Raw genomic sequence first — 25,681 nt, forward strand, 5'->3', positions numbered from 1 at the left:
GTGTGTGTCTATGGCATACATGCCAACATTTCCGAAGAGCAAAGTGGGAGATTTAAAAAAAAAAATAATCGGGACTCGGGAGATTGGGGCCTTGAATCGGGTTTGGGCTTTGGAAGTGTGCTGCTGCAGGCCCTCTCTCTTCCTGCCATTGCTGCGCTCCATGCTTCTGAAATGTAAGAAAAAAGTGCATTCGCGTTTCAAATAACATTTGAAACGAAATGCACTTTTTTCTTACATTTCAGAAGCATGGAACGCAGCAATGGCAGGAAGAGAGAGGAGGATGCAAGTGTGAAGTGTTGTGCCCCCGAGGGCAGAGGAATCGGGTTTTTGCTTCAAGCTTGCAGGAATCGGGACGGGACGGGAGGCGGGAGACTAGCCTTGAAATCGGTAGTCTCCCGCCTGAATCGGGAGGGTTGGCAAAAGTTGGCATGTCTGCAGCAATGATAAACAACGAACCCAAACAACGGAGGGCATCTGGTGTGTGTGGCATACATGCCAACATTTCCGAAGAGCAAAGTGGGAGATTTAAAAAAAAAAACAATCGGGAGATTGGGGCCTTGAATCGGGTTTGGGCCTTGGAAGTGTGCTGCTGCAGGACTGGACATTTGAAAAGCAAATGCACTTTTTTCTTAAATTTCAGAAGCATGGAGCGCATTTGTCAGCAAGCAGTTAACCAATAAAGTTTGATATATTCAAATCATGCAGTAGTAGTAGCCAGAAAATGCCAATACCAGCACCCTGTAACGAGTTGCAACATTTCCGAAGAGCAAAGTGGGAGATTTAAAAAAATAATAATCGGGACTCGGGAGATTGGGGCCTTGAATCGGGTTTGGGCTTTGGAAGTGTGCTGCTGCAGGCCCTCTCTCTTCCTGCCATTGCTGCGCTCCAGCTTCTGAAATGTAAGAAAAAAGTGCATTCGCGTTTCAAATGACATTTGAAACGAAATGCACTTTTTTCTTACATTTCAGAAGCATGGAGCGCAGCAATGGCAGGAAGAGAGAGGAGGATGCAAGTGTGAAGTGTTGTGCCCCCGAGGGCAGAGGAATCGGGTTTTTGCTTCAAGCTTGCAGGAATCGGGACGGGACGGGAGGCGGGAGACTAGCCTTGAAATCGGTAGTCTCCCGCCTGAATCGGGAGGGTTGGCAAAAGTTGGCATGTCTGCAGCAATGATAAACAACGAACCCAAACAACGGAGGGCATCTGGTGTGTGTGGCATACATGCCAACATTTCCGAAGAGAAAAGTGGGAGATTTAAAAAAAAAAAAATCGGGTGATTGGGGCCTTGAATCGGGTTTGGGCCTTGGAAGTGTGCTGCTGCAGGACTGGACATTTGAAACGCAAATGCACTTTTTTCTTAAATTTCAGAAGCATGGAGCGCATTTGTCAGCAAGCAGTTAACCAATAAAGTTTGATATATTCAAATCATGCAGTAGTAGTAGCCAGAAAATGCCAATACCAGCACCCTGTAACGAGTTGCACTCCTCTTTGCGCTAATGATGACTGACCCGTTACCAAAATGAAGTTCCAACGAGGAGTTCCCAGTCTATGCACACTGACAAAGATGAAAAGTACCCTGGCAGTAAACGCTGTGGAGGCATACCTCAGGCAATGGAGACTGACATTGCTCCTTGTAGTATGTATGCCCCAGCTAATTATCCTCAAGTGTCCGAACAAGACTGCACACACTGCACCAAAGTCTTGGAAAAACACACAGCAGTTCAGAGGATCACCATGGCGGCACGTAGGATGTACAGCTCTGAGGGGTTAACATCTCGTAGATGCAAAAATCAAATGTCAGGTTCCATAAACGTTCTTAGGTGGACAGGCTGCATTAAATATAAAAGACTTCCCACAACGTCGTGACCGCCATGAAAGTGAAAGAAGTTCTTACCAACGAACTATGGGGCATATTATCAAGCCAGGAGAAAATTATCGCCGCTTTAGCGGCAGAAAACTGCCGCTAAAACGGCGATAATGGGCTTGATAATAAGCCCTTGGGAATTCCAATTGAAGCCCATGTTAGATGTCCTTCACATCTAACATAACATGGTCTTCAATTGGAATTCCATTGAGCATATTATCAAGCCCATTATCGCCGTTTTAGCGGCAGTTTTCTGCCGCTAAAGCGGCGATAATTTTATCGCCTGGCTTGATAATATGCCCCAAAGATGGATGTCAGTACGTCATTTTGCGTTGGTTTTCGATGAAAATTCGGCCTTATGTCCCATGTTGACGTCACATACAGCCTGCACGGGTTGTCACGTGCCTGAAATGAGTAGTGGAGCAACTTTAAACTGGTAATGCTTGTGCTAGTGAAACCATGCATTTCTAACTGCGTAACGTATTGGAAATGTGCAGCAACAATTGTAATGTATTAACAGTTGGTGACAAAGAAATAGCCAGCACTCATTCCCATGCCAAACAAACACATTGGCTCACCAGAGATGTCACTTTCCCTCTTAAGAAGTCGCCACCGGGATGCTGACGAGATGCTTTCTTCCACAGACACTGTTAGGACGCTGGTCACATCAGTAGACTGTACTTAAGGGGCAGGCAACTGGATTTTAAACAACATGGCAGGTCCTCCCACGCTGCAGTTGCGGCAGAGTGATAAGGAGCTCACACGTGGAAGCACAAGTTCACACCCCCCAAAAAAAAAACTGTTAAACACCGCAGGTTCTGGCATGCCGAGTTGGGGCTGACCAGTCTCTTGGTCACTGGAGGGGCTCAGGGCTGCCATAAAGCTGTCCACCTAGAGGCCATTGTGTTATTTGATGGGTGGTGTTTTGGTGTATCACGGCTTTACTTCACACACTTTCGCTTTCAGGGCAGATGTATCTCGTTTTGCAGGAACCCGGCCAAGACGACTAAAACCACCTGAAGCTAGTAGCATTGGCTCAGTGCCAGAATCATGAGTTACAACTGCCATAATAAAAGAAGATGAGTGAAATGTGTTGATTGTAATACAGCATTTTGGATTTTGTATGCCACAGGAAGGTTGGCTGGCAGGTGATAAGAAAGTAACCACTTACAGGAAGGAAGTGTGACACATAAGCATCTTGTAACGGCTTCATGCCACTTGCATCTAACCTGAATACATGATGAACACAACAAATCTAAAAATCACTTTACCAAAGAAGTTCGTCTTCCTCGCTGTGTACATAGCTGCAAAGGTTTCAGATTGCTTTGTGTGACATTTTTATAATTTCAGTGTCAGTATAAGTGACATTTCAACAACTATGAGTGACACTTTTTCGCAAGCGAAATCAAGCAATGAAGATGAGGAAAACACAAATATCAGTAAATTACACCCATTGCAGAAACGGATGGGCTTTAGAATCATGTGTTCCAACACACGTAGCTAAGCTAAGCAGGCTCGCATGATAACAAATATAAACCCATGTCCATCTATCTTAGCGCAATAGCAGGAAGAGAGAGGGTGATGCAAGTGTTGGGGCCCCGAGGAATCGGGTTTTTGCTTGCAGGAATCGGGACGGGACGGGAGGCGGGAGACTAGCCTTGAAATCGGTAGTCTCCCGCCTGAATCGGGAGGGTTGGCATGTCTGCAATGATGAACGAACCCAAACAACGGAGGGCATCTGGTGTGTGTGGCATACATGCCAACATTTCCGAAGAGCAAAGTGGGAGATTTAAAAAAAAAAAAAAAATCGGGAGATTGGGGCCTTGAATCGGGTTTGGGCTTTGGAAGTGTGCTGCTGCAGGACTGGACATTTGAAACGCAAATGCACTTTTTTCTTACATTTCAGAAGCATGGAGCGCAATGGCAGGAAGAGAGAGGGTGATGCAAGTGTTGTGCCCCAGAGGAATCGGGTTTTTGCTTGCAGGCATCGGGAGGCGGGCGACTAGCCTTAAAATCGGTAGTCTCCCGCCTGAATCGGGAGGGTTGGCATGTCTGCTATTGTGCATTGATTTTTAAATATAGGCTCACGACTGCCTAAAATATTCCGTGCTTCAAAGGGTAAAATAGACGTGAATGTGTGGCTTACATATGATCAAATCCAAATGTATACATATATTTATTTGCATATCTAATATGCAGCAAAGTGTGTACCTTAGTTAGGTTTGGCTGGAAAATCCATCAGAGTGTGTGGGAGTGTTGTGATTTGACTTACTGTGACAACAACTCTAGTGTGAGGTATGTATTCTCTGGCTTGCTAATATCCCCCATCAATCAACCTACACACAGATTTTTTTTTAAGGTCTCGTTCCCTATTTCTGGTCTCAAGGAAAGACATCTTTGGTGATCAACATTAGGCGATTTGCAGAATATTTACTATATAAATAAGTGTTTTGTGTATGTCAAAAGAGTCTGAGGTGCTCATTCATTCACGGGTCTTTCATAAAGCACACTGCACAGAGCTCTGGGCATTCCACAGACTGGACAGGGCATTTGGCATGACCCGGCCCCGCCAATAATTTGGTGAGTCTGACTCCAGTGAACTGGACTACTAACTTGCCCCAAGTAGGAATTAAAAAACCTGAACTACACTGTTAACCAGAGGCGCAACTAGAGTCAAATTTCGGGGGGGGCTGATGCTTCAAGCAAAAGTCGGAGTGGAGCTGCAGGGGTGAAAACCATCAAAGCCTCATTAACAAGCAAGAGGTCTTTTAAAGACCTGTGAAGTACTCGGGTGCGGCTGTGTGTGCGCCGGGAAGCTGTCTCATTCCCGGGCAGCCAAACACGACGGGGGGCTGAAGCCCTTTGAGTCCAATGGGCGTTGCGCGCCTGACGTAGAAGAGGCACTATTATACTTTTATCTAGCTCACGGTGCACTCCTGCCTTTTCAAAGGGCTGCAGGCAGCAATGTTATTATTACCCCGTGTAGTGGCCCACACCATGAGCCTCATGGTGTGGGCCACTACACGGGGTAATAATAACATTGCTGCCTGGAAGAGAGACTAAGATTTGCATATCTCCATGCTTCAGTGACGAACGCTCAACCCATGGAGCTATCCTGGAGTTGAGAGACCCATTACTGACTGTACTGACGGCTGCAGGTCCCCTGGTGGAAGTGTGATACCAGCTCTCGTTTATTCCCTTCCCCCATCATGTACGGCGACAACCCGGTTCCTCACACTTTGAGTGGCAACTTAAGCTTTTAGTGTAACTGTTATGCACATACGGCGCGGTGGCCGGGACTGGGACACGGCGTGTCCAGCTGGAACAAGGTTGGCTGACACAAGACCAGGTGGCGTGGCACAGAGGTGCGAAATCGCGCGCACCCTCTCCCCCGTGCCGCCTGTTACCACCAGGGCCCCCAGCAAACTCACCACGCCCCCAGCGGTCGCGGCCTCAGAGCGGCCATAGCGCCTCTATGTGAGTCCACCTACTTTGAACACCAGCACCCTCGGATGCAGAAGGCAGCCAGCTATCCTGCCTCGAACTGTTAACTCCCCCCAAAAACACCGACGCAGCGACCTTGGGCTGGACCTTAATAGACAGACCATATGTGGACCGGTCCTCCTTAAAGTTAGTGGGCGCCCAAACTCCCCGCCGGATACCCCGTGTGCCTGCCGATCTGATTTACCATTCTTCTGACACGGGGCCCTAAAAATATATTTATTATTTGTACCTCTAGCGTGAGTGCTTTAGGATAACAAGGCGCGCTAATCTCTACCTAAATATTTGTTTTTTTGGTCGAACCTGTGTCTCCCAGGCCGAAGGCGAGCACTCTGATAATTGAGCCACACTCACCTACGCATGTGAGCTGAGAGCCATCCACACTTGATTAAGGCAGGACGGAAGCCGGACACTGGATTGGGGGAGTCACATCAGCTCCCCTTGCGGACACCAGTCCAAGGCAATGGTGCCGCTAAGCGACACTGTTTAACTGTTGCTTTTCATTTTTATCACTGTCTGTCTACTCTGCTGCGAATCCGATAATTTACTTTACTGTTGCCTGCGGGCCCGGACGGCAGGGTCAGGGTGACTGACTCTGTGGCGGTAGTTAAGGGGATAGTAGTGCTGCAATATAATTTCTGTTTGTCTGGCTAATCTTAAAAAAATCAAGGATGAACTGCAATCCTGGGATGGATCTCTTTCGCCATCTAATTTTCAAAGTAAAAGTATTTGCAATGTACGGTCTTACCAATGGTGTGAGCCTTGATGACTTCATTAACCAATACAGTAAAGAGGAAGAGATGTGTTACAGGTAGAAAACACTTAGAGGGCCTCTTCCCATTGGCTGTGTGTGCTTGGCTTGGGGGTCATTTTGCAAGCAGAACAGTTAGAGGATTGGGCACATTTTTGATATGTTTGTAATGTTTTGTTCACACTTGTGCTTTAAAATGCTATATTTGGATCCCGTTTTTGCAAAAATTTACAGTAAATATGTGGTGTAAAACCCACCATTTGAATACATTTTTTGCAAAGTTTTCTTGCGGGGGGGAAACCCCCCCGCACCCTCCTTTTTCAGTTCGGGCTCGCTCGCATTGCTCGCTCGCGCATCGTACAAGGGTACAAATTTTTCGCCCCACCAGTTTCAAAATCCACCAGCCGCCCCTGTGGACACCCCTCATGCAGTATTCAATCCCCCGTAACCCGCTGATGTGTCCTCTTGTGCTGGGCCGACAAGTCCGGCTCATGCATGTCCTGAGTCTCACCTCACACACTGGTACCCTGGTCTTCAGCCCCCACCCCCATCTGACACTTTATAGTTGCCATGACATGCACCACGCAACATTCCTTGGAGTGTCCAGAGGAGGGGCACCTACGCTGCTCTTTCATAGCCAACCTGGGATAAACACACTTCCCTGGTGGCTGGAGTGCTGTGAAATAAAGCAGGCCACTTTTCAGAACATCTTTAAAGTTTACAGGGCATAGAATACACAGCTGATATCACAACTAGAAGCAGATCACAGCTAGATATTTTATCAAGTTCACAACACATAGCTCTAAGATGAATATTCTGGCGGTATGCTTCACTTTTCTCACTTCTGGGAAAGATGTAGATTCTGTCGATATTTTCCACTTGCTCACTTCTCAAACGGTCATCGAAGCATTAGCCCGTTGGATCAAATGAGGTCATCTTGTTCTTTCATTTCTTATTTGCCTACAGGGAAACAGTGATTTTGCCAAAGGGCTAAACCAGGAGTAGCAGCAAAGCCTGTGAGCTTTATTGAAGGAATACATGGGCTAATATTAATAATTGACTTGTTTATCCCCACTTGCATTCTTTGCCATTGTAAGTTAGGTTGTATGCTTTACTCAGCTGGACAGTGCCTGTGGTTTCTCTGTTACTTATCTTTGAAGAAAATGGCAGCAGTTTGCAGGTGTTTGTTCTTACTGTTGGTTACAGGGAATAAAGCAGTAAACGCAATATCAGTGAAGAGAGGAGGAAGATGTTCTGACGAATGTGCTCGCGTCTCAAAGTAATGAGAAGACAGAAGTATAGTTTTTGGAGTGAATGAATGAATGAATGAAAGAATATCGGGATTTGTAAAGCGCATGGCTACTACTAGAATGTCCTGACACTTGGCAAATGCAAACGGTGGAGGAACCCAGTTTAATCTTTGAACAGGTGTGTCTTCAAATGTTTGCGGAAGTTTTTTTTAGTATCAGTGATACCTCTAAAGGTGTGCCTTTAACACCAACACACGAGCGAAGATTGCACTTCGTGGACATAAAGGTGTGGTATGGTGTTTACCGAGGGCCTGATTCACTCGTGGCGGAATCCCTGAAAAGCGTACTCAGTGCGCCCTTTGGACATTCCACCCTGATTACAGAGACTGTGCCACGGGTGTGGAGACTCCATACTCGTAACTTTACTACGCGCAAATACCTTCGTAAATCAGACCCAAACTGGTTAACATTTCATTGCAAACCCGCACAAATATAAAATGAAAATACCAAATGCTCGGATTGTTTCCATTTACAGTGCACTTGCATGAGTGCCGGGCAGCCATGGCCTACTGTTCCACTGGGCACTGTGTACGTGATAAGTCTGAGTCAGCATACACATGCACTTTCATCCTGCTCTTGAATAACATCTTGCAAGGAGCTGCTTACCAACCCCCTCCAACCCCCCCCCCACCCCCTCCCCCCCCAGCGCCTTGAGACCCTCACGGGTGAGTAGTGCGCTTACAATTCCCCTGATTGATTGATTGAGCATCTGTGATCGACTTATTTTTCCTGTAACAGTTCAGGGTATGCTCCAATGATGTGTCTGTGCTAGATTTTTTTGTTGTGTTCATTTTAATTTTTCGAAATAGTCACACCTTGGGAGATTTATAACACCTTACAGGCAATGACATATTTGCAACAATCAAAGTTAATCTTGATTGTTCACTTAGAAATAGCAACTTAATTTGAAATAGATCAGTTGTTCTGCAGTAATCTTGCTCTTATGGAATTTGTCAATGTATGTATGTTTATGGATTTACACCAGGGTAAGATGTTTTCATATAGTGCACACTAAGAATGAAATCACCTATAGGTCCTCGAGAAAATGCACACTGTGGAAAAGGTGCTCACAGTTGGAGAGCACAGGGAAGTGACCAAAAGACTGGATATACAGATCATAAAAATCTTAAAACTGTTGTAGTAGGCAACCATATTTACTTGTACTAGGATTCAAATGGCTAAAGCAAAGCTTGAGGATGGCAATAAATGGACATTCGGCTAAAATTGACTGACTCGTGCGGTTATCCAACAAGGGCAATGCTGCCAAACCTTCTGTTAGGAAAACCACTGTATGACCCTATGCCAGTGTGAACGAAATTGAAGAGGCCGCTCACTTTGAAGTATCCCCTTCCATTCCATTCCCACCGACGTCTGTTCTTTCTGTGACACCCGATGTCATGACATTGTGGTCCAGGAGTGAACCAGTCCACAAATATCCCCCACGCCGTAGGAGACCGATCCCTGCATGTGTGGAACATTTGTAGTGTCATTCCTGAATAAAGACCCTGCTTTGGGAGTCTGTCCTCAAAAATGGCATAATATGTATTTAGGAAAAATTCTGTAGTTCTCAATTTTGGGCGCTTTCAGGTTCAGGGGTTCTTCCTCCACCTAGCTCCTATAACACCTCACTGGTCCTATAACCACTGTGAGTCAGTGCAGCCCTGTCTAGGAATTTGTATTCTGAATGTGTGTATTTAGCACAAACTTGTCTGGAGGCAACATAATTTTGTACATTATTTGGGTTGGAATAGGGGGGTTGTTGAGAGAAAATACAGAATTTCATACGCTGAGTATTGATTCACATGTTTGAATTACACAATTATATTTCATAATTGTATTACTAAATTACATATTTATAATTTTAGACGTGGGGTAAAGCAATTGGCCCAAAATCACACGTTTTTAAACTTCATGATAATGTTAATGCTAATAGCCAGGCTTAGAATCCTAGATTCAGAATTAAAATCTAAGCCACAATAATACATCGTCTAATGTACCTGACACAATCAGACGGAGTAGGTAGGTGAAAGAGCATACATGCTGCTTACAATGAATAGGAAACGGAAGTTGAAAAACGTAACTCTGACCAGAGTCCAAGACTCCATGACAAACATGTCTGAGTGCCAGCTACGTTTACTTTACAGCTCCACAAACTGAACGTACCTGGACCAGAACGTTCAGAATTGCATTGACAAGGAAAGTTGGCCATGGTGTCACTGTGCGCTAACATACCGCTGTCCCTTTCTTTGTTTACTAGAGCTGAAATGGAATGCCGGGACTTCCGGCTCATGGCGGAACTACGGGGAGAAGCCTTGGACGAGACTGATGAAGACTGGGAAGACAAAAAGAAAGAGTTTGAGGAATCTGAACTAATAAAGAAAAAGCAGCGTGCCAGAACCACAGAAAAGCCAAAGGCGCCGCCCACCACCTCGGCTAAGAAAAGATACGGGAAAGAAACACTGACAGGAAGACGCTGAGCTGCGGCGGAGGCAGCTGATGGGTACAAGATAAAGCAGCAGGAAAGGACACGCCATTTTGGAAGCAGGCCATCGAGATATGCCTTAAAGCAGCAATCCAAATGAAAAATGTTCTCGAAGAAACAAACATATTTCTACCTTTGCAGCGTCTTGCTCTTTCTACTGCCTGACGAACATTCCTCTACCCCACTGCCAAAGAAGATGGCCAGGCTTCCTTTAGCATAAGTACCCACAGGGCATCCAGGGGCAGCCAGCCATATGAACAGAGAAGGTACCACACATTTTCTGAAGGGAAAGGACGCTGCTGCTGGTAAAACCGCCGCTGCTGGGGCTGTTCGAGGGCGGAAGTCACCCTGGCCACAATCGAACGTTCAAGTGTTTTGTCCTCTGACTGAAATTAAAGTCATTGACTGGGGTCCTTCTCTAGTTAGCAGAAACAGCAGTTTTTGGGAAAAGCTCCAATAAGTCTCAAAAGAGCAACCTCACTGCAAAAATGTACAAAGTGGAATCTGGAAATGAAATCCGACACTTACATTTTGCCTGATTTATACCTTTGGACATTGTTTCTGAGGGCTGTGCCTTGGTGGACCTTAAAGAAGGCACCGTTTACTGAATAATGATTTGTAGTTGCTCTCTCTGTATGTGATATTTATTCATTCAAATAGTGTAAGTTCTGATTCCTTTCCTTGCACCAACTGAACTAAAATGCCCCAGTTGTACAATGTAGGTTTCATAGTTCCAGAGACTCCAGCAGGCACTGACGCATCTGAAGGGGGCATTGAGACTCCCACCGGAAGTTCATCCATTGCGCTATTGTTGACTTTTATTTTGATTTGTCTAATAAAAACAAAACCAGAAGTGCTTGCATTTTTAGAATAGGCTGTCAGTTGTTAAGGTATTTCTTGGATATGTGTGCTGTTTGTATAAGCACCTGCGATTCAACACTATATGACCTTCTGTATCTTGTGACATATGTTGTTTATTGACAGTTAATGGTGTGGTATATGAAGATACAGGGTAGCTAATAGTATAGGTGAAACAGGATAAGGATTATCCTCAAGTTAGGAGTCCCAGGTTACAGGTAAAAATGGTAGTAAGGAAGCAGGAAGGCCCCACCGGGAGCAGCATCCTTGCTTCTCAGCCCACGCACTCCAACTGACCTGCACTCAAACCATGCGCACATCAGCATTCTGTCACCTCACAGTCACACTGGCTGAGCAGCAGGGGACATAAGTCTAAGAGGAGAATGCATGGCACAGAAATGAAGATACCACAATGGAGGTCCACCAGTCAAAGCACACCTGCAACTCGTGTCAGTTCAATCTTTTGTCAGAGATGCCCCACATACCCAGCCTGTAATTGAGAAAAGAGAAGTCTGAAAGGAAATGTACGATAATATAATTCAAAAAGTTAGTCACATGGTATATGGTCTTCCTGGGTGACCTAACAATAACTGATAGGTTGGTTTTGTAGATAAAGTGATATATTATTTGAGCCCTCTCATTGTATTAGTTGCAACACCATCTTGGAAAATTCAGAAAAGTGTAACATCTGCACTTCTAAGCCCTAACAAAAAGCCCTGCATCTGTGTTTAGCTTTAGGATAACTCATTATTCTAAAATCAACCCTCAAAAGCATCAAATGAACAAGCGAAAGTAAGGGGTGCATTTATAATGTAATTATTTGTGGTTTTATAACACGGTAGACCATTCCCAGAGGGACGCTGACCTGTAGGAGGGACATCCAGGATCAGACCAGGATTTTCAGATTCAACCATTCTTTTTGCATGGTGCATCCAGGTGCTGGGTTGGAAACGTGCTGACCTTCGATCTGCGAGGTCAGTGCCGGTCTTTCAACCTTAGCTCACATGTTTAATTGCCTCCTTTTGGATACTCTAGCACAGAGGGTTTTATATGTCTGGGTCATCTATTACTGCCACTGCAGCTACAGTACACTGCCACTAAGCAGCAAGAAAAACATTTTTAGTTTTGTCTCCTATATTACCTAATATATATGTACTTATTGTACGGGTGTGAACCAGGGTATAAGCACTTGCCACAATCATCCGTATATAATAGGCAATCTACTTCTAGATACATGAAACAAATCGCAGAGTCCAGGTCCAAGAAAGGAGCCAGAAGAGTTTGCAATGTTCAAGATTCTGTCGAGCTGCCACGAGTAAATGATGTCAGATCCTTACTGTTTCAAACATCTTCTCCTGTAACTTCGTACACGTTGAGAGTACAAAATCTCCTAAAGGTAAGCAATGGCTATGAAATTTGCCATGCAATTGGATAATAAAATGGAAGAGGGCTGCCTTTGGCAATTATATTTAGGAAACAAACTGTTGGTACCACAATCACCAATAAACCATTAACAATGTTGCTGGTTTGGGCCATACGATGTCATGAAAATTAACAGAGTTAACCACCCTAAAGATTTACTAAATGGGAGAGATTTGAAATGATATCACAAGCCATCATTGTTCTAGAAGAGCATTCCAGATGCATGTGCCAGAAGAGTAAATGGCTAGATAACATAACATATGTACTTATAAAGCACACGTTCACCCATGGGCATCTTGGCACTGACTAACATGTTTATTATTACCCAACTCGATGGTATTCATTTTATCGACCTCAAAAGGATTAAAGGCTGAGCAGACACACCATGATTTGAACCTGTGACCATGAGATCAAACACAGTCCCCTACACTGGATGCATTAGTCCACTAAGCCACCAAACCCAGCTCACCTCTCTATCCATTGATGGTCGGTTGTATCTTCAAAGTAAAGGTTGCTCATCAGCATGGAGGATCAATGGGCCTGTCTTGATGCCTCAAACATAGAGCCTACTTGATGCTATTGGATACGCATTACAGTAAGCAGGCACTGTCCCTGGTTGCGCCGTGGAGCACCTTTCACTAGGTGTGCCAGGCACAAACAGGGAAAGTGCACACTATTACCGCACAGCTCCATAAACTTGTGCTTACCGAGGAGCAGCGCATTGAAGAAAGGTGGACCGACTGGTTGAAGCAGTTGTCCATCTTTCTCTATACAGATTGCATCTGGGGCCATATTACAGTAAAGGTGTACTGTCCCTATTTGCGCCGCACAACATCTTTGAGACAGCTAGAGACAGTGTGCTCTAATACATGTAATACAGAAGGAAAAAGGGCATCCCAATAACCCCTTGTGAGCTTTGGTAATACCATAAACTAAAGTAAACGGCCAACAAGAGAATCAGTTACAAAAACAAAGAAATACTTTGAATAAATATTTATGCATTTAGAAACCTATAACGCACTGAAGGGAATTCACAGGAATAAATCAGATATCTGATATTACAGATTCATGCAACAAAAACACTAAATGAAAAATGTACTGAGTCATGTATAGGTCAATAATGAAACACAGAAATTTGGCAGATGTGACAAAGAAGCCTGGGCACCTTCAAGAGATGACTAATATGATCACATATCGTTGGACATGTAGGAACGTCTACCTGTGAGGAGCAAGAAATCTCTCTTTTAAAGGTTCCACTTCAGAGAATGTCAAGAAAAACGACATCTCCAATGAACTTCAGAGGAGTAAATGTATGCTTCCTGAAGTTATCTATGGAAGACTCACTTAAAAACCATCTGCATACTGGTATCCCAAGATGCTCAAGTTAACTATCCACACCCTATCCTGTTCTGCTGGGTTTGGCCTTTCAGGAAAAGAGGACCAGTCCTGTACCCCCCTCCAAAGCCAACTATGTCCATCAAAACTGAAACAAGAACATTCTGGGCAACTGAATATAAAGCAGCAGAGATATGAAGAACGACCAACTAACAGGTACCTTCTTCCTGAAGAAAAGTGGCAGCCTCTGATGGAATCACTGCTGATGCCAGATTGGGAGTCTCTTTATGACAGTGATGGTCCACACATCTAGTTAGTTGGATTTCAATGTTATGTACTTTAGGCAGGAACCCGTCAGTAGCAGGAGATGCAAGAGACTTTCAGTGTTCAGCGTATGAGACTTAAGACTGAACTCAGCGTCTTCTGGTTCTTATATGTACCTACAAGCTGGAGCCTTTCCTCTTTTGATAGCCTAGGTAGAGTGCTTGGGATCTGCAGAACTCAAGTAAAACAGAGGTTATTCTGTTTGAAAATATCTATCCAGTATGGTCTCCGGCTTGGTGGCCGGACAGTCTGGACTGCCCTTCCACCACAGTGGCTAAAGCTAAAAATCTTGGATTTATCATGTATGATAAGCTCAGAAATGATGCACAGGTGCCGAAAGTTGTATCTTTTTCTTTTTTTGCAATCAAACCCTTGCAGAAAGTTTTTCCTTTTATTCCGAGAGATACTAGAAAGACTGTTTCCTCCTCATTGATTTTATCTAAACTAGATTTTTGTAATGGCCTGTACATGAACCTCCAGGTTAAATTACTTGATAAGCTCCAAGCGGTTCCAAATGCAGCAGCCAGATTGGCCTTGAACATACCCAAATCCCAGTCGATTTCTGCAGGCCTGCAGAAATTGCATTGGCTCCCGGTGCGACAACGGATGAAGTTTAATGCTCTCTGTCTGACCCATAAAGCCTTGTACAGAGAAAGTCAGAAATTTCTGTGGAAGGCTTTTAATTGACTTAGTAACTCATTTCCGCAAGCGCCAAGACACCTTTGGGTAGACGCGCACTATAGAAATCTATTTAACGTAGCATAGCATTCATCAACTCATCCAGTCTGCCATCCTTCCATTCTGCATCCATCATCCCCTCTGCCATTCATCCCTCAGCTCTGTCATCCATCCATCCTGCCATCCATCAATCCATTCTACCATCATCCATCTTTTCTGCCACCCATCCATTCATTGTGCCCTCATTCATTGATCCATCAATCCTCTCTGCTATCCATCAATCCTCTCTGCCATCCGTCCACCTATCCAATCTACCAGCCATCCACCCTGCCATTCATCTATCTATTCATCCACTTTGCCATCCATCCACCCACCCTGTCATCCATGTGGCATCCATCTATCGTCCATCAGTCCACTCTGCCATCCATTCACTCAGCTTTTCACCCACTCATCCATCCCTTTACCCAGCTATCTGTCCACCTACCCATCCACTCCTTTACTCAGCCATCGTCTCCTCTGTGGATCCACCTATTTATTCATTTCATCCATCATTCAACCATCCACCCATTCACCCATCCATCAACGCAGCCATCCATCCATCCCTCCACTCTATTCTTTCACTGATCTAGCCACTATCCATTCTTCCACCCATCCCTTTACTCTGCCATCCTTTTACCTGTCCATCCACCTATCCATCCATCATTTTACCCCCTGCCTCCCTTTCACCTGCTCATCCACCTATCCATTCAGTCATCCATCCATCCCTTTGCTATCCTTTCACCTTTCCATTCACTCATCCCTCCACCCACTCATTCATGCACATGCTCACTCATCCACCCACTCATGCATCCATTCTTCCTTCTTTTAACCCTTCATCCAATATTCCTTCTTTCTTTCCCTATTCTATTTACCCAGCTGTAGTTTTTCCTTCCTCCTGCCTGCACTTTTTTGGACGATGTATTCCAGCGTCAATGAGGAGCTTTTGTTTTCTGAGTTCCAGGAAAAAGACGGCCATAAAGAACCACACCCCGCTGTAGCTGCTAAATCGGAGGCTTCATGATGCCCCTACTTCACATGATGCAGACACCTTTGACCCAAAGTTGCATTACTCATGCTAAACAGACCCATTGTTGGGACAGCACAATTCCTGGGCTCTACCCTCAATGAGAACCTAAACATACACACAAACATCAATGTCCTATCAACATCAAATTAGTCTACTCCTAAAAATCAAACCTATCATTCCAGCCGAAGAATTGAAGACCATAGCCCAATCCATAGTCCTCACAAAACTTGACTACGGAAATGCACTTCTTTTTTTTTTTTTTTAAATAACATTTTTATTGATTTTGCCAAGTACACAGATAGAGTAGCAGATGTAGCAGATGTGCCAACAGCACCATATTACACTTTTTTTTTTAAAGATAAAGTACATTGAGTTACATTCACAATTTTAACACTTCTCTGAGTTCGTTCTGTCGTAATGTTAGTTCCAACGGAAATGCACTTCTGACCGGCTGTCCCAAAATACATCTAATACTTCTAAGAGCAGCACTCAACTCAGCAGCTCGCCTGTTATCAGGCTCCAGAAACTATGACCACACCTCAATCCCACTGATCACTCTCGATTTTCTCTCCATTGAAGCCAATTAAAAATAAGTGGTAATATTCACAAGGCTCTTCTCAGAAGGGGCGGCTCCTACGCTAAGGCGGAGGAGCCTCGTCCCACTGCTCTGTAAGCAGTTGACAAAAGAAAACATAAAATGATAACAACAAACATTTATCATTTTATTTTTCCATCTGTGTCTCACCTGGTTAGGGGCAGGGTGGGGCTGAACATCACCTGAACAGTGGTGGCACTCTCTTAAATGTTTGGCTGGCTGTCTCGGGCCGGCCAAACAGTCATGCGCACTATGCATGTTCTCCACCCAGGCTGCATTACAGGCAGGAAGCAGGAACCAGGAGGCACCCAGGCCCCCAGTCTCTCTCTGAGCGCCGAGGCTCGGCGCTCAGACTAATCTCACGCTGCTGTAATGCAGCGTTGTGATTGGCTGGGAGAGACTGGGAGCCTGGGTGCCTCCTGGTTCCTGCTTCCTTCCTGCTCCTGGAGTAAAAGAGGACCAAGAGGCAGCGGCCGGCCGGTGTGCATGTAAGTGCTAATATTTTTTTCATTTAGCCTCCCACCTCACCTCCCCTGCCCAACCTCCCACTCTGCCCTGCCACCACCGTTATATAGTGGTTGCCACTGCTTCTCAGCGTTGTCCATACTGCTTAGTATGTGAACTTATCTTGGGTGGATCCAGAGAACTCTGAAGTTCAGACTAAATTCATCTCAAAACCCTACTCTTCACATCCTGTACGGTGAATCAGTCCTCCTGGGGAAGCACACCGAAGGACTGGGACTCTATCCTGCCTGCTCCAAGAACTATCCCTTCACACACCTCTTCAACAAAGAACTTACATTCCTTCTCTTGCTTCGCTTTTACCATTTATGAGTAACTTACATTTAGGTGGAGAGAAAAATGACCTCCTTGCTCCTTCTAGTCATTACTACTATGAGGCACCTCTCCAGACAGGCATCCTCCCTAAGCACCATTTTTTTTTCCCAAAACAAAACTTCTTCTCCAATATCTCCGAGGTGGATAAAAGGATTACTCACTCATTTGGAAGGCATACTGTTTTAAGGTGCGCCGGACGCAAACAGGGGAAGTGTGCCATTTACATAATAGGGCCCCAGGTAGTGAGAAAAATTACCTCCTTCAACTCTTGCTCATTCTAGTCATTACCACTATGAGGCAGTTCCACCTCTCCAGACAGAGATCCTCTCTAAGCACCATTTCTATTTCCAAATACAAAGCTCCTGCTTCAACATCTAAGAGGTGCATACAAGGATTACTCACTCATTCGGAAGGCATCCTGCTTTTTGTCTGTCTTCCAGACAGACACCATTAGTTCAGGGGCTCAGGGCCATTATTGGTATTTGCTTTTGTTTGCTTATTTTAATATTTCCTCACCTCTTTGTATCAGTACAACTTAAAGACAGGCATGAGATACATGAATCCTCTTGCGATTGTCAGCATCACGGGGGCATTCCATGGGAAGCGTGTGGATGTTCCCTTGCTAGCACCCATGGGTTTTGATGAAAAACCCTATCTACTAACAATAGTAGACTGGATTGTGCACCAACAAATATCACCATTTTGAAGCATGCATAAAAAGGAGAAATGCTTTTTTTTTCTGAAGAATTGAAGACCATAGTCTTAGTGGGCTCAGCATTGAAGCCAAAAGCAAATTTAAAATAGGTGGCATTATCCAAAGGCTTTTCGCAGAGGGCTCCATACTTGCTAGTCTGTGAACTTATTTTCTTGGGTGGATCCAGAGAACTTCGAAGGTCAGACTCCATTTGCCTCGAAACCCTACTCTTCAAATCCTGTACTCTGAATCAATCTTCCTGAGGCAGCGCATTGAAGTATTGGAAATCTATCCCACCTCTTTCCCTTCCCACACCTCTTCAAGAAAGAACTCAAATTCCTTCTCTTTCCTGGTTTCTATCATTTATGAGTAACTTACATTCAGGAACCGTATTACACAAGGTGGCCCGGAGGCGCAATAGGCATTTGCGCCTGCTTTGCGCGCTGCCGGGGCTCTTTGGTATTACAGAAGGGGCCGCAGATGTTTGTGCGGCCCCTTCTCTAATATAGATAGCTGTGGCTCACATAAAGCTCAATCTTCAGAGGGCATTCACTCATTTGCACGGGGGCGTGCCCCATGCAAATGAGGGAATCCCTTTGCCTCTGCAACCCGTACCGTATTATAGGCACGGGTGCAGAGGCAAAGTAGCTCTCCGGAGGCGCACTGACAGCGCGCCACCTATTAGGTGGCGCGCTGTCAGTGAGCCCTCTGAGAGCAGCCCTCTGGCAGGGAGAAAAGAGGTCCAATGGACCCCCCCAGACATCCAATTGCAGGCTGGAGCAGTCACAGACTGCACCTGCCTGCATGGGTATCACTAATGCCCTTTAAAAGTGCAGGCAGGTAGCCGCTTGCACTGTGAAAACATGGAGCCGCTTTAAAGCAGCCACTCCTTTTTCACATGAATACGCTGACCCCAGGTCAGCGCGAGTTTGCGGGTTCCCTGTGGGCAGCGCATTCCATGTAATAGGGCTAACTTTCCCTGTTTGCACCTGGTGCACCTGTTTTAACCCTGAAACAGGGAAAATGCGCCCTTTACATAATAGCGCCCCAGGTAGAAAGAAAAATGACCTCCTTCCTCTCTTGCTCATTCTAGTCATTAGCACTATGAGGCAGTTCCACCTCTCCAGACAGAGATCCTCTCTAAGCACCATTTCTATTTCTAAATACAAAGCTCCTGCTTCAACATCTAAGAGGTGCATAAAAGGATTACTCACTCATTCGGAAGGCATCCTGTTTTGTGTCTGTCCACCAGACAGACACCATTAGTTCAGGGGCTCAGGGACCTTCGTGTTTTTGCATATTTTAATATTTTCTCCCTCTTTCTACCAGTACAACTGGAAGTGGGGCACGAGATACATGAATCCTTTTTAATGTATTTTTGTTCCTTGGCTCCTTGTTTGACTCGAGCATAACACTGGTGGGGATGTCTGTAGGCGGATCTGACTCCGAAGGTGAAAAAGGTCCCCACGCTCTCTGCACCGTGAGTAAAAAAAATAATTGATGCTATGTGATGGATTAGGACACACCCAGGAGGAACCCTTAAGCAATTAAAGCAGGATTCCCAGAAAGTATTTTGGTTATTGAAAATTATGGTGTCAGCCATTAAAGAGTTTATTGATGAGTCAGTCACTAGTCACATGATAATGTTTTTATGATATTCTGTACTTCTGGTATTTTTGGATGGCTGAGAAGGAGAGTTGCTGAAAGCAAGGTAATGGAAGATTCCTCTGAGTCAGATGCTCACAGGGGGAGAAACAAGCATAGAAACTCTTCCTCTTGTTCTATTCCAGTTGCTGAGAAGACAGAAAAAGCTGATATCGCTGTGTTGCATCAATTGGTGGATGAAGACGTGGCCGAAGTTTGGACGTTGACAGAGCCAAAGGGTGGGAGAAAAATAAAATGCATGAAAGAAGGAAGGAAGCTTCTTATTCTTCATGTTCAGCATCACCAGTAGAGGCAGTTCCTTTTAAGGGTAGGAAAAACATTTGTAAGGGAGACGTATGGAGGACCTGGATCACAGTGGCGGCTCATTGAGGGAGTGCTGCGGGGCAGTGAGGTGGGGCAGGGCGGGGTGGGGGAGGGGCAGGGTGTGGGGGTAGTGGAGTCCGACATACGATGGACAGGAGTAAGGTAAGTAATTAAGTAAAACAATTTACCTTGCGCGCGCTGCATCGCCGAGTTAGCGCCCCGCAGTACTCCCTCTACGAGCCGCCACTGCTGGATCATCTTTATCAGAATCTTAGGTTTTCGCCAGCTGCAGTACAGGAGAAATTAAGTTTGCCTTAGTTCTGCAATTTTACAGACCTGCAGGGCCACTTCTCCCTCTACATGAAAAGATCAGGATACTATGTCTGCGAGATTGGAAAAGACTTGGAGCATGCAATGGTACTGAGGTTCATGCAAAAAATTATTTGTGTTGGGAAATGCAGACGACGTGTTGCCACATCTTTGAAGATTGATTCTGAGCATTGTACACCAATAAATGCGAAAATAAGAAGGTCGAGAGTTCCCTTAAGTAAGCAACCTGCAATAAGAGATGGTACTTAGTGCACTTAATGATGCTCCTGGTCAGCGATTTTGATATCCAGGCAGGATCGTTGCAAGAAGCGGAAGATTGCCTGAAATTTGGACCCCAAATGGAGAAGCACACAAGTTTTCTATCTGATGTGGCATGTGATGGTATAAGAGCTACTGGCATAGACTTGATTGTGACAGTGATGGGGCAGTGAAATATGTGGCTGAGCGACTAAAAACCAAAAAGTAGGGAAAATCTGTACATTGAGGAGATGGCAACAACAACTTTGAAAGACAGGAATCATACCCTTTTTTACAAAGTCAGGAATTCAAGTTAATCCTTAGAAACCAGGGGCCTCATTTATGAGAAGTATCGCATCGCTGTGTGAAAGCAGGCATAAGGTTTTGACGCATTGGTGTCCTAGAAGTGACGCAGCAAAATCTCATAGATTTCACTGCGCCACTCATTTGACCCTTTCTTGCGGGGGAACGCCCACCCTGCATACATTATACCTGACGCAGGTATTATGTAGAGCAGGGGTTTACGAAGTGACGCATCTGCCTAGATACGTCACTTTGTAAATATGGAGCCTCATGGCGCATTATTTACACTACCACTGTATCACTAAAAGTGAGGCAACGGCAGCACAAAAGTGATGCAGGCCTTCATAAATAAGGCCCTTAGAGCACAAAGCAACTCTGGTCACTCAACCTTTATCTCAGAATTCTCAGTGCTCCAGACCATCAGGGTATGACGGAAGTCATCATATTCGTATCCATAGCTTTGTGAAGGCTTCAGAAGAGCATATCTCAAATCTTTAGATTCTGGATCTGATACAGAACGGTTCTGCTTTAGATGTGTAGCCTGATGCTCCAGATTCAGGTCTCATACTTGCACCAGTCTGAATCAAAGCAGAGTAACCGGGTGCAGGAATTGCAACCCTGATCCGCACAACAGCAGTGATTCCAGGGCCCCCTGAAGAGCAAGGTCAAGGGGTGTACTTCATTCTGTTCCTAGTGGATAAAGCCACCAAAGGTTTCTGTTCTGTGTTCAACTTAGCAAATTCCTGTGTAAAGATGAAGCACTTTGAGGGGAATTGCTTAAACAAGAGCATGCCATTGTCTCGACCAGGGGAGTTTCTAGCTACCCTGGATCTCCAGAATGCATACCATCCCATTACGCATTCTTCTACCCCAGTGTCATTAGAAGTTTCTCTGGTTTAAAAAGCAAAAAGAGCATTTCCAGTTCTGTGGTCTCCCTTTTGGGCTGCAATCAGTTCCATGAGTTTGTGCAAAGACACAGACTCCTTTACTAGGTTTGCTTCACAATCAAGGGCTCCTTCTCCATAAGTATTTAGACGATTGGATGATTCTTTCTCCATCAAGAGATTTGAAGGATTCTGGATGTACAAAGAGTGATTTGCTTGCAGCACAAATATAGTTTTCAAATCAGTTGGAAGAAGTCAACCTAGATGCAGCACAGGACATGGAATTTATATGGGTCAAGCTCTGGGAAGACATAAACATGGAGGTGTTACCAGAATGCAGTACAGAGAGGATTCAGAAGCATGCATTGGCATGATTATTGCAGTACACAATTCTGGTTACAAGTTCAAGGAACATAGCTATACCAACAATGGGAAAGGTTTCATCTAAGAATAGTGGTTTGTCATGTGCTACAATATTGCTGCAATATTTCAAACCAGTCTCATATGGCTTCAACAAGTGCATGAGGTTGAACCGAGAGATAAAACGAGACATCTGAAAACAGGAACTTTCCTTGTGATGCACACTGCCCTGCATCTTTACAACGGATACCAGTGGCCTAGAATGGGGAGCAGTTCTGTGGTCCAGGACTCCACAAGCACCTTGGTTTCACAGAGACATAACACATTTGTGAAACTGGAAAGAACTGAAAGAGAGCTCTCTTGACTTAGCTCCCCTTGTACAAGATCGAGTGGTAGTTATCAGAAAAGTCATCCAGAGGCACGTTCTCAAACCTGAGTACAGTTTTGTACTGCAGGTGCAGTGCAGGAGAAAACAATTGTCTCCCCAAGCAATGTGAGTGAACAAGCACATGGCAGCCATAGAGAAAAGGGGTACTCAGAAGCCTGCACACCAGGGAAAACACCAGACACTGTTTACTTGTACAACCGAAAAGGTCAAAGGAAGGACTTACATCAAGGAGACGCCTTCCTCCGCACACCGTATTGAACAAGACTATGTGCACATACACAAACACGAGGAGCAGACTGGTGAGATCATTTAGAGACTCCAGAAAGAAGGGAGACAATGAACAATGAATAGGACAGGGCAAAGAGAGCTGAAGACCTACAGCTAAATTAACACCCACTTCCACTCAGAAATGAACCTAGATTTTCAGAGTTCAGAATGCGGCGAGCCAGCCAGCGAGAAGGAGAGTCCAGTAATGTTTTACGCCAGGCTGCAAGAACTAGCCAGTACCTGCATCAAGGGCGATGCAAAGAGGTGAGCACAGTTAATACACAGCTGCAAGCCGTAGGATGCAGATTCTCATAAAATGAGGGATGTCGCTGGATGAAATACTGACCCTTGAGTCTGAGAGATGCCATAAGCTCTCCAGTGACAGAGCCAAGTAAATGCACTTAGTGCCTGGCAAAGTCTCAGTAAAGGATGAGCCTGAAGAGCAGAAGACCATCAAAACAGAAGTGGCGCAGCCATCAGAAAATAGGCGCTCGACCCAAAGCACACAAAGGACACAGAGAGAAGTGGGAAAAGAGATTGTGGCTGCTACAAATGATTCCCACAGCGGATGACAGAATGCCCGGTGAGAGGCAGACTCTGTTCCAAATACAACAAACCCAACCACTTTGCAGGAGTCTGCAGAAGAGGATGGCGACAGAGCTTGCTACGACTTCAGCCAATCCCACCAGGGAAATGCCCGGTGCCCGCTACGGCCAGTCGGGCCCTGGCAAGGTCCCTGGAGAGTCACAGACAAACAATATGAGAGTAAGCTAGGAAGAAGCCACTGGCATACCGCAGCAGAGCCTGAATGCGAGGAAGAGGGTGAGGACATTCTCCTTATATCCTGTGCAAGTGGCTGCTCTTTCAGGAGAAAGAAGAACCAACCACATGCCATGTGGTAGTCCAAGGTGAAGAGAACACAGCCTTGAAAGACGAAATAAGGCCAAGGAGATACAAGCCATGTTTTAATAGGGGGCTCTGTGCCGCGAACCTAAATATATGGTACTTTCGTGTAATTTGGCAGCAACGGGCGGTGGTGCCCATGCCTACTGCTTTACTTTCTCTTTTGGAAGGGCCAGCCCTGCTATTCATCCTGAGTTATGTTCAATGTGAAGTTTGTATTGGTTTGTTTTACAAACAACGCTTTAGTGTTCCAAAATATATGTGGGAATCCAGTCAGATTCAACGATTCTGTGAACTAAGGAACTAGAACAAAGGCTGCTCTCCAGAAACTAACCCTGACCCGGGAAGCCCCCGCGCCTCAACCCCCACACAGGAAGTCATTCAGAAACAGCTATGTTAGAGCTGCCTGGAGCATGTACTCTGTCGTTGTGAGAGCAGAAGCAAAACCTGCTGACAGAGGGTCGGACACTGCCTGACTTTGAAAACTGATGAAACTGCCAAACGACACTGAACATAAAGCACAGCATATGTGTGTATGGGTCACCTCTGTGCACAGTGGCCCACGCAAGGTCACTGGACGACTCCCAGAAAGGTTAACGCAGAACAAAAGCAGAAATAAAACAGAAACTGGCAGGGACACAGTAAAGGCCTTTCTGTGGTCATAATGGGCCTTTGTCTTCTTTCAGTTTCTGTTCTAGTGTCTCCATGTGTTTTGTAATCCGTTAAGGAGCTTTGGTTCTCTAGGTCAGTGCACCCTGCTGTCACCCGAGCAATACCCTCCTTGTCTGGAGTGTGGGGTGTGGCAATATAGGATCTTTATAACATTTCTAATTGATTCGGAAGGCCTTCCACAGGCCCCGAACTCCTATTGATATGTATTTGATGGGGGCACAATTTAAAGGGTTGTCTGTGGGATGGGGTAACTGAAAAGATAACACTTTAGAAAAGAACGAGCTGTTGCTGGTAATACAAATAAGAATTTTAGGAAAATGATGGAAAGTTGGCAGACTGTATTTTCCGGGGAGCTTTTCTCCAATGTCCATTCAAAATAATGGGATTAGTGTAAACATGGTGACCTTTTTAGGGTCGAGTCTGCCCCACTCCAATCCAGCCACTCTAATTCAAAACAATATGCCCCACTCCAATCCAAAGCAATGTGCACCACTCCAATCCACCCCACTCCAATTTGCCCTACTCCAATCTGCCCCACTCCAATTCGCCCCACTCCAATCCACCCTAATCTACCCTACTCCCATCCAATCCACCCCAATCCACTCCACTCCCATCCAATCCACTCTATCCCACCCCACACCAATCCAACCCACCCCAATTCTATATATCCCACTCCAATCCACCCCATTCCAAACTGCCCCACTCCTAACTGCCCCACTTCAGTCTGCCCACTCTAATTTGACCCACTCTATCCCAATCCACCCCACTCCGATCCACCACAAAGCACCCCACTCCAATCCAATCCACTCCACACAAATCTAATCCACCCCAATCCATCCCGGTCCAATCCACTCCATCTCACCCCAATCCAATCTCCCCCCTCCCTCCCCAATCTAACTCACTCCAATCCAATCCACCACAATCTACCCCAATCCAATCCAATCCAATCCAAAACAATCTGCCCCACTTCGAACCAAAACAATGTGCCTCCCTCCAATCTACCCCACTCAAATCTGCCCCACCTCAGTCCAAAACAATCTGCCCTGCTGCGATCCAAAACAATCCATCCCACTCCAACCTTCCCGGGGAGCTTTTCTCCAATGTCCATCAAAATAATAGGATTAGTGTAAACATGGTGACCTTTCTTAGGATCATGTCTGACCCACTCCAATCAAAAACAAACTGCCCACTCCAATCCGCCCACTCCAATCCACCCCACTCCAATCCAAAACAATCTGCCCCATTCCAATCTGCACCACTCCAATCTGCCCACTCCAATCCACCCCACCACAATTTGCCCCACTCCAATCGTCCCACTCTAATTCGCCCCACTCGATCCCAATTCACCTCACTCCAATCCACCCCACTCCCATCCAATCCAGCCCACCCCACACCAATCCAGTCCACCCCAATCCTATCTACCCCACTCCAATCCACCCCACTCCAAAGTGCCCCACTCCTAACCCCCACCCACTTCAGTCTGCTACACTCCAATTTCTCCCACTCCATCCCAATCCACCCCACTCCAATCGACCACAATCAACCCCATTCCAATCCAAAATAATCTGCCCCACTCCAATCCAAAACAATGTGCCTCACTCCAATCTGCCTCACCCCAATCTGCCCCACCTCAGTCTAAAACAATCTGCCCGCTC

General features: G+C 45.5%; 1 protein-coding gene across 1 annotated transcript in view; it reads left to right on the plus strand.

The window, feature by feature from the left end:
- ANKRD66 (ankyrin repeat domain 66) overlaps positions 1-10,751 on the plus strand; it is a 56,161-nt gene extending 45,410 nt beyond the window's left edge. Inside the window, exon 4 of the mRNA XM_085609150.1 lies at positions 9,681-10,751. Coding sequence (XP_085465276.1) covers positions 9,681-9,900 — 220 coding nt within the window. The 3' untranslated portion in view covers positions 9,901-10,751. The remainder of the gene's footprint in view (positions 1-9,680) is intronic.
- The last annotated feature ends 14,930 nt before the right edge of the window (positions 10,752-25,681 follow it).

This window comes from Triturus cristatus, chromosome 6, assembly GCF_964204655.1.
Source record: "Triturus cristatus chromosome 6, aTriCri1.1, whole genome shotgun sequence".
NCBI classification, from domain to species: Eukaryota; Metazoa; Chordata; class Amphibia; order Caudata; family Salamandridae; genus Triturus; species Triturus cristatus.